This window comes from Leishmania panamensis, assembly GCF_000755165.1.
Source record: "Leishmania panamensis strain MHOM/PA/94/PSC-1 chromosome 8 sequence".
Taxonomy (NCBI): Eukaryota; Euglenozoa; class Kinetoplastea; order Trypanosomatida; family Trypanosomatidae; genus Leishmania; species Leishmania panamensis.
The window spans coordinates 146,286-156,009 of NC_025887.1; the positions used below are offsets into that span (position 1 = coordinate 146,286).

Consider the following 9,724-nt stretch of genomic DNA (forward strand, 5'->3'; position numbering starts at 1 on the left):
GATTAATCGCTTCCCCCACACCCCACTCAATGCTGCCGCTGTCATCCACCGACGTTCGGGGCTTCCTGTGCTCGTAGTTTCGCTGATGAGGAAAAGCGCGTCAGATGGGGGCAACAGTACGTCCCCCACAGTCGTTCATGTGGCAAGATCGAATGCCTCGACCCTGCGGCCAAACGCTCTACAGTCGCAGCTGGAAGAAGCACATCCCTCAGCGCCTCGCGTCCACGGTGTCACACCCAGCCTGGCAAGGGGCGGTGGCGGTATGGCCTCCTCTGCCAGCGCGCTTCGCTTCACGTGTTGTCGCTGTCGCCGCTCCTTGGTGGTTCGCCCTGGAATGCAACGCAGTGCTGCACCAACACTGCCACCACCGCACGAATCAGCCTCGCCGTCGCGTGGATCAGCCGTCGTCGTAGAAGGCCTGCAGCCGCACCTCTCCAGCTCGCCACCACCGGTATCCGCGGTGCAGAGTGCCGTACGCGCCTCTCACGCGACGTGCGGTGCCGGACGCGTCTTCCGCCCCCTGGAGCCGCCAGCGGTGGTTCTGGACACAGAGGACTGTGCCGCTCAGCCCAACGCCATTTGTGATGCCCACGCTAGCATACCGCCTGCCACCACATTGACGGCCATCTTTGAGGAGCGCCACCAGCTCCCCTGCAGTAGCACCGCCACGCAATTCATGGACGAAGCTCTCCTCAATGCGCTGCCACTGCACTTCTTTTCCTCAGCGGAGCTTTTATCCTCGCCGCAGCTGGCGGACCTACTCGTGCACGCCCAAGGGAGCGGCGTCGCTGCTGCCCCGATGACCATAGGGGCAGAGAATACCTTGGCGAGCAGCCACTCGCTGACTTCGCTCCGTCCGCCACAGCCCATCCATCCCACCAATCCGCTCATTGGACTCGCCCTCCCCTCAGAGACTGCGGTGCTGGACGTGTCGCAGCTCGTCTCCCTGGGTGTGCCGGTGCGAAGCGCCACGTGCAGGGATGAGGGTGAAGCCAAAGATGAGGAAAAGCATACCGCTCTTCGCTCAGGAGCGATACGGCGAGTCCCAATCCACTCGACGCAGGCGACAAGCAACACCACTGTAGCACACGGGCACACCGAACTGCACTACACATCCGCTGATGAGCACCACGGCGAGTGTGCTGACACAGCGGCGCGGACACCTCCACTACAACCCTCCAGCATCCCCACCCTACCGCCGCCGCCGCCGTCGTCGGTCGCGGAAGAGGGAGCTTGCGAAGTGCTCGCCACGCCCAACCCCGTCGCTGCTGCCGACCCGTGCACACCACCAACGCACCTGCTCGCGGCGGACAACGCATGTGCAGACCCTCCGCCTTCCAGCTTGGGGATGCCTTTCTCTTCCCCTTCCCTGCCACCCGCGCCATCACGGACGTCTTCTTTCGACCCTAGCAGCAGCACAGCACCGCTGCCAGGCTACCCTCCGACCGCCGTACCCTGTGATGAGCTCTGCCGCCGCTGGATGCGTCTGCTCGCCCGCACGGCCGTGCCGCATGAGCAGCCGCTCTGCAGCGACTGCTGGCGCGAAGACTGTCTTGTCCCGCTGCAGCAGCGCACACGGCTCTCACTACAGGGATCGAAAACACTCTCCACGATACTCTCGAGCACTCCTGAAGAAAAGCGTCGCATCTTCACGATGTGCTACACCGACCCGGCAGCGGTGCCACTTTCGGGTGCTGTTGTCATCTCAGTGGACTTCCGCGAAGGTTTTTATGAAGTTGAGAGGAGGAAAGCATTTCTCTCGACGGCGACGAAGTTCGAGCGTACTCTACCGCTCATGTCACTTGACGCAGTCGCAGCGAACCTGTTCGGCACTGACGAGGAAAATATGCTAAGTTCGCTCGAGTCGCTCTCTGCGCTTCACAAAGGGCCTTTCCCAGTCACGAGGGAGTCCGCCACAGCACTCCACCGTTTGCGGTGCTCCCCGGACGCGCCACTCGAGCAACGTCGGGGGTCTCAGGCAGAACACGACGAAGGTGCTTTGGCCTTGTCGGAAGACGGCAATGAAGCAGAGCAGCTGATGGCGGAGTTAGAGAGGCTGCGTGTTGATCAAGCGAGACTGGAGCAGGAAGTGGCGGAACTGCGATATGTGCTGCACGCCTTGGAGTCCACGACCCATCCTCGAAGCCATGGCGAGGGGCGATTGGGTGACACCACCACGGCGCCAACTCGGGCTGTCACGCCAGAGGGATGGCAAGAGCTCGCGGTGGCACACAACATCCGCGAGGTGGAACGCGCATTCACCCTCGGCGATGAGGCGGCAGAGCGGCAGCACGCCATGGACGACCTTGTCACACGCTTCTCCTACGTATCCTCCACGCCGATTGACGACCTCTGCTTTCCCATCGACGTCTCTGGTCCCGTGGGGCTCATTGCTGGATTGCGACTCGGACTTGTACCACCGTACTCCGGATCCAGCAGTGGTTGCCCGAGCGCTGGGAGCAGCGCCGTGCATGATGGCGACACTTCAGCGAGATCCGCGCCGTCTAACCTTCGGCCGCTTGCCCATTCGGCCGTGTCTGCATCGGAAGAAGCCATACACCTTGACGGCTTTGTTCACCGACAGGTGAACTACACGCAACTGCTGCTTAGCGGCAACACGAGCGCCAATGGCAACAACCACTGCGACACTGCGGAAAAAGGAAAGCGCAACAGCCACAGTGGCGTGAACGGGGGCCTGTCGCGCGGCGGGGCGGCGGCACTGATAGGAACTGGTGCTTCTGCCAACGCCTCCGCCTCCACCACTGCATCGACCACCGCAACGAGGTCCAACACCCGCGTGTCGCCGCTGGAGGTAAATGCGGCGTGCGGTTATCTGCTGCTCTTGATCAACTACCTGGCACAAGTGAACGGCTTTTCATTTCGCACAGCTGTGCTGCGGCCTGCTGGAGATCGCAGTACGGTAGCGCTGCTGAAGCGCGCGCCGGCCTCTGCCAGAGCTGTAAGAGCTGGTGGCACTGCTCCTGCTGCGGCGACGGCATCCACATCGCTTTCTCCTTTCAATGTCTTCAGCTACTTCACCAATAAAAGTCGCGCAGACACGCAGACCAGCGAAGATGCGAAGCCTTTGAGGGGGGCGACTGCGTCCTCGCCCGCCTACGTGGTGGATAGCGAAGTCGACTTCTATCTGACTGACCGCCTGCTGGCGTGGCGGACCTTCGGCGCCGCTTGCGTTGCAGTGGCCACATGCGTGAAGGAGTTGACCGATGCCCTGCACGAAAGCCTGCGCTGTTGGCGGGTGCGGGAGAGCATGATGGGCCGACCTCAGCCATCTGTGGCTCTGATGCTGTCATCACCTGCAGCGACTGTGGCACCTTCTGACAATTTAGAGTGCGTGGAAGTTCCCTCCCACGGGGTGCCACTACCCGCATCAACAGCAGCAGCAGGAGGAACAGAAGGCCTCACAACTGTGCCGGTGGCCTGCAGGCGAAAGAATGCGCCGGTGCCGTTGCCTCAACTCGTACAGGAGCTCTCTAGCAGCCACAATCATGTGAACCGCACAGCGACTCTCGCGAGCGGCAGTGCCCCTCACCCAAGCACCGCTGCTCTCGACACGCGTGGGGGGTCGGGTACGACGCCGGCGGAACACGGCAGTCGTGTGGGCAACTCCGCGTGCACGTCAGCCCTTTTGCGTGCATCGCAGGAAACAACGCCTGAGCAACACCGCAGCCCTCCTGCAGGAGACGGTCGGTTCCCGCTTCAGCCTCCTTTTCGAACCCGCGATGACGCCGTCGACGGCTTCTCTGTTCGCCACGGCAGCGTGTCGGAGGCAATTTGGACCCTCGGCATGAAGAAGCTCCTGGCGAATGTGCGGTGGTGCATGGAGGCGACGGTGGAGCTGGAAGGCCTCTACGCTGTCGCCGGTGAGGCTAACAGTGATGGGGCCGACGAGCAGGTGGGTGAAGAGGACGGTGAGGTGACTGGGAAGGTGGGGGGGGGGGGGAGGAGACTATCGCTAGCAGGGCAAGGAGGGAGTAGCTGACACCCTGCGCGTGGGCGCCTTCAAGGCATGTGTGTGTGAGTGTGTCTGGGAAGCGTCCAAGGAGGCGGCGGTCGAAATGGGAGTGGACACCCGATCAGCCGCCCACGATCTCTGGGGAGGCAAGCACAGAACGCGTGCCTGCTGAGCCGTCCGCGACACGCCTCACTTCAATGGCATCGCCACCCGCCTCCCCCTCGCTATGCTTCGCACGCCTGTTGTCCTCGTGAATCTCTCTGGCGTCGTCGAAGACAGCTCTTGTCTGTCTGCCTGCCTCCCTGCCCCTCTCTCTCTCTTGTCCTGTACGTCTGCGCGTGAGAAGAAGCACGGAGGCACACACGAGTACGCTCGCTCGCACGCGAATGGGGAGAAGGGTAACTCGCGGGAGGCGAAAGGGGGGAACGGTGATGAGGGGAGCTGCAACCACAGTCTGCACAGGCCCGCAACAAGAGGGCGAGGTGGGGTACTCTGCTCGCGTTCAGAGCTGATGGATCACCAGGGCAGACACGGCACACCATCTACCTCCGACACTGACCCCTTTGGAGGGGAGTTTGCTTATTCTCTAGCGGCTTCCCAACCCTGATCGTTCGCTCTCTCTCCCTCTCTGTCTCCCTGTGCGTCTATTTTTCCTCACTATTGCGATTATGGGGTGATCGGCGCGCAGCCTGACACGTCTGCTCGCATGACTTCTGATGATTTTCCCACTTGCAAGTCACCGCACCTCCCTGCCCCTCTTCCTCCCTCTGCATACCCCGGCGTATACACGCAAGGAGAGGGTCGGCCTTCCATCCCCGCTCTCTCTCTTATCCCCCTCCCCCTCGTACTCTCTCTCTCTCGTCTTTTCGACGACGCCTACGCACCGACTCAAACAGCCTCTCTGAAGGGCTCCTCGTGCGCACTCAAGCATGTGTGGGTGTGGGTGTGTGCAGAGACAGGCACACACACACCCACACACGCACCTACTTACCTGCCTCTATCAATTATAACACCATCGGCAGGTTCCGTACTGGAGAGATTGCAGAGACGCGTGTGTGTGCTGCACCAGTGGGCTCCTCTTCCCCTCCCCCCTCCCCCCTTCCCTCTCGTCTGCCTTACCGCCACCCTCCACTCCTCTCGCCTTTGCTCGCGAACTCTCTTCTTCCCTTTATATGCCCCTTAGTCTCGGTATCCTCCACACACACACACACACACACACACACACCGATTAGCGCACGCGTCGCCGGACACCCGAGCTCACACAACACCACCCTGCCCCCCCCTGCGTCACTCTGCCTCTTTTCTCGCTCCTTCTCGTTTCAGACACACCCCACATACAAGGAGGGGGCGCAGGTACAGCCACTACCACGACCGTCCCTCCCTCCCTCCTCTCTCCTCTTTTCTCTTTCTCTTTCTCTTTCTCTCTCCAGGTGTAGGGAACTCCTCTGGAAGACATGGCACTCTCCCCCATCGCCTACATCTCCCCCGGCTGCAGCGCGCAGTGCCGGCAGTGCGTCAGTGCCAAAGCGAACTCCTTCGCCTTTGCCTCCGTTCAGGGCATCTCCCTCTACCGAGTGAGCACCACGAATGTGACTATCCCAACGAGCACGAGCAGTGACCCCGCGCAGGCGCAGACACAGTCGCTTGAAACGATCGCAGTCACGGACTACCCGCTGGGGGCGCTGTTTGGCCACGGCGTCCACGCTTCGATCACAGCCTTCTCGTACAATGAGGACTACATGGCTTGCCTGACGCCGCAGAACAAACAAGTTCTCATGTGGAGCCTGAAAGATGCGGAGACACTCACTGCGAGAAAGATTGGCACCACTGCCCTCGCCGATGCCTTCAAGCGCGAGGGCAACCCGTCCACCATGTGCCTGGCCGGCAAGTATCATGTTCTCTGTGGCACCAACACAGGGCGGCTCATCTCGCTCAACACGAACCTCGACCACGCCGAGCCGCACAGCGTCGTCATTCCCCCATCGCAGCATCGAGTGAGTGTACAGCAGCCCCGCTCGCCACTGTCACCGAAGAACCCGTACAGTGCCGTTGCCGCGCCTGGTCCTTTTAGCGCCCTCAACCCCAGCTGCGGGAGCAACACATCGGCGGTTGCGGTGGAATCGGTAGAGTGCATTGCGGCAGCAACAGCGCGACCAGAGGTAGTCGCATGTGGCACATCGGATGGTACGCTGTGCCTGTTGACGCTGAACGCGAGCACGGGCCTGCTTGTGACGGCCTCGCTGTGCCCGTTCCCAGCGAAGGAGAAGAGCGAGACCGCCCTCGACGTGAACCCGCTACCGGTGACCTCACTCGCCTTCGACCCAACCTCTGCGCAATACCTTGTTGTCGGCTCGCAGGACGGTGCGCTGGCGCTCTGCGACGTGAGCAAGAATTCCATGCTGCAGTCGTTTGATGTCAGCAAGCTCGCTGAGAAGCATGTCAGCTCCATCGCCTGGATCCCCGGAGAGGCGGGCGCCTTCTACACGGCCAGCACGGACAGCCCGGTGCTGCGCAAGTGGAGCGTCTCAAGCAAGTCGGCTGTCGGCAGCGTGAGTATACTGGTAGCGCTCTCGCAGCTACCGCAACGGCACTCGGATGCCTACGGTACGGCAGACAGGAGTGGCTCTGCCGTCGTGGAGGAGGGCGGCAGCTGCAGAACCGGCATTCGCAGTGTGGCCGTCATCGACCAGGCACGCGTTGTTGTCGGGCTCACAAACGGCTCCGTGAAGGTCTACGACGTGGCCCAGCAACGACTGGAGTTTGACATTGTGACAGGCCACACCGACGCGACTCTCAGCTGCAAATTATCCAAGCATGACCGCGATCAAGCGGCGACGGGCGGCGTAGATGGGATGATCCGCGTCTGGAACTTGCGCACGCTCAGCCAGCAGTGCAGCATCCCGGTGGGGCCCGTGATGGTGCACTCTGTAGACTGGTCGCCCAACGGCAAGCACCTCATCGCTGCCCTCGGTAGCGGCGAGGTGGTCATGTACTCCACATCGACAAACCGCGAGTCGTGGCGCACACCGGTCTTCTCAGACCTTGTCTACCGCGTCTGCTGGGCCGCTAGTGATTCTAGCCTCATCGCCGCCACCTCCCGTAGCGGCGTCGCCGTGCTTTCCTCGAAGGAGGGGAAGGTCGTTCGGCGCTACCCCGCCCCACGCGCTGCCTTTTACGGCGTCGACATCGAGCCTCTCAAGAGCAAGATGATGGCCGCCGGCTCGCATGATCACCGCATCTACGTGTACAACCTCTCCAGCAGCAGCGAACGACCTGAGCACGTGCTGGCGGGGCACACAGACGCCGTCTGCGACGTTGCCTACAACCCAACAGCACCGAGCTACCTCCTTTCCGGCAGCTACGACGGCACACTGCGCGTGTGGGACCTCTCATCGAACGACGCGCACACTATCTCCGTGTCGTCGCGGGCACTGAAAGGCCACGCTGACCGCGTGCGCAGCGTGGCCTGGTGCAGCCTGGCACCCTATTTGGTGCTCAGCGGCTCCGCGGATGCGACGATTCGCCTATGGGACATCCGCAACGGCGTCGCCATAACCACCGTGCGCGGTCACAACGCGGACGTGGTCGCCATCTCGAGTCATGTTGACCGTCCGCTCATGTTCTTGTCCGCCGCACGGGACAGCACGCTGGTGGCGTGGAATGTAGCCCTCCTGCGGCAGGTGTACCTCGACGCCGCTCTCGGCACCCTTGAGAACTGCATTGCGGCCGACCCGACCTCTCTCATGGGCGTGGCCACATCCAACGTGACCGTCTCGCAGGTGGCCGGAGCAGCGGTGCAGCGGCTTGCCAAGGAGCTCGCTGAGTGTGCGAGTAAACCGGCGGAGCGGCTTCAGAAGCTGGTAAGCTTCTTCGAGTGCCCGAACGGGGCGGCCGAGGTAGCAGAGATGGCGCTCTACGTGGTAGACCCGACGGCGTACAAGGCGGCGGTGACAGAAGGGAAGACGGCTGCAACGGGACTCGTGGTGCCAGCGCCGAGCCTGCCAGAGGCGGTGCGGGCCCATGCCACCTACACTAGCGAGCGCGCCCACAGCAAGTCTGTGAACGCCGCAGGGCCGTCTTATAAGAAACAGCGCCTGCTGGAGGCAGCCGACGAACTCTTACGCGTAGGCCAGCTAGAGGCTTACTGCAACGTGCTTCTGGAGGCAGAGGAGTGGGACCGCGCGATTGCGGCAAGCCCAGCCATCTCACGTGCCTACTGGCGCAGGGTCTGCGAGAAGGCCGCCGAGGCGATGGAGGCGGCCGGCGACGCGCGAGCTGTGACCTACTATATCATCGGCGAGCATGCCCACAAGGCTGCGCAGCTGCTGACCCGCCTGTCGCAGCGCCACTACGACGCCGCTACAGTAGTGTGTCAGACGTGTCCACAGAGCACCGACGACCCACAGCAGCAGCAGCAGCAAGCGAGTGAGCCACCGCACAACACCACTGTGGACGCAAACAGCGTGACGGCTGCGACGCAGCAGCTGCAGCGACAGCGTGCAGCAGTACTGAAGCGCTACGCGAACCCACAACTCTTCGCAGCCGTCCTGCTTGCCTACGGCCACCATGATGAAGCTGTGAACATCCTGCAACGATGCGGCGATGTCGTGCTGGGGCACCTCCTCGTCCACACAGTGCCGCTGCGTGAGCAGGCGAGCATTGATACCGCCTTTCGGCTCTCGATGCTGCAGAGTGCGCGTCAGCAGAAGTGGGAAACGGCGCTCCTCTGCGCTACACGTCAATCAAACGCGTACGACGCACTCGCGACGGTGCTGGCGCTTTTTCAAACAGCGCAGGGCAAGCAGCTAGCCGGGAAGACGGCGGCGCAGTCGCTCACCTCAGGCAATTTGTCCACTCTTCACAGCGTCAGCGAGCGCCTCAAAGCTTTTCACGAGCAGGTGCGGGGGGAGTGCGCAAAACTGCAGTTGCCGCTCGACGCTGCGGCGATCCAACAACGGCACGCGCACGACGGATTGGCCTCGCAGAACCAACTCGCCGCTATGGTGCTCGCGGCAGATCCCTCCTTGGGCCCGATGACCGACGGCGTCATCCTGCAGAGTTTGAGTGGGTTTATGGAGAACCTCCTGACAGTGGCACTCCAGGACATCGACGGCGCGAACACGCCATTTTACCTACGTCAGGCGTATAACGTGTCTGCGTACGTGTCGCTGCCGCTCGACACGCCGGGCAAGGTGGGGAGCAACCCCAGCAGCAGCGTCACCGTCCCCGCTGTCGTGTCTGCCATGGCACCAGAGCACAAGCGCTTCTTAGCACTCGTCTTCATCGTTGCAGCGCTGATCACCGTGAAAGTGTACCGCTTCCCGAAGCTGCTGAATAGCGCCTTCGCCAAGGCACGCGAGCTGGCCGCCGCTTCCGGCACCGCGAGCCTGAGCGCAGTCCTTGCTAACGCGCAGGGTGCCCTCGGCACCTACTCGCCGCACTCGAAGGAGGTCGACTCCTCCTCCGTCGGCGGAACGCTGCCGGCGCTCTCGGGCGAGGGTAGACAGATTGTCTCCGCCCTCACCGGAGACCCCGTGTGCGGCGCCGTCCACGTGTTGGAGGACGGCTCCTCATATATTTCCAAATCCGAGGCGCTCGCGTGGATGCTGTGCTCGCACTTTTCTCCGCTGGCGAGCGGTGCACGGCTGACGGCGCTATAGACATGCACACACCTGGAGACAAGACAGTACCTTGGTAAGCTATCAAGTGGCGTCGCCGTAGCCATCCTCTGTCCCCTCCCCTCCCTCCCCC

General features: G+C 62.4%; 2 protein-coding genes across 2 annotated transcripts; both read left to right on the forward strand.

Annotated features, from left to right (window-relative positions):
- Nucleotides 1-85: 85 nt before the first annotated feature.
- Nucleotides 86-4,000, forward strand: LPMP_080410 (hypothetical protein; the record flags this gene model as incomplete). The annotated part of the gene is made up of 1 exon (XM_010705870.1): nt 86-4,000. One exon carries the CDS (start codon nt 86-88, stop codon nt 3,998-4,000), a length of 3,915 nt encoding a protein of 1,304 aa, XP_010704172.1.
- A 1,427-nt stretch (nt 4,001-5,427) lies between these two features.
- LPMP_080420 (hypothetical protein) lies at nt 5,428-9,633 on the forward strand (the record flags this gene model as incomplete). Its single annotated transcript, XM_010705871.1, has 1 exon — nt 5,428-9,633. The coding sequence occupies one exon, from the start codon at nt 5,428-5,430 to the stop codon at nt 9,631-9,633; it is 4,206 nt and encodes a 1,401-aa protein (XP_010704173.1).
- Between the last annotated feature and the right edge of the window lie 91 nt (nt 9,634-9,724).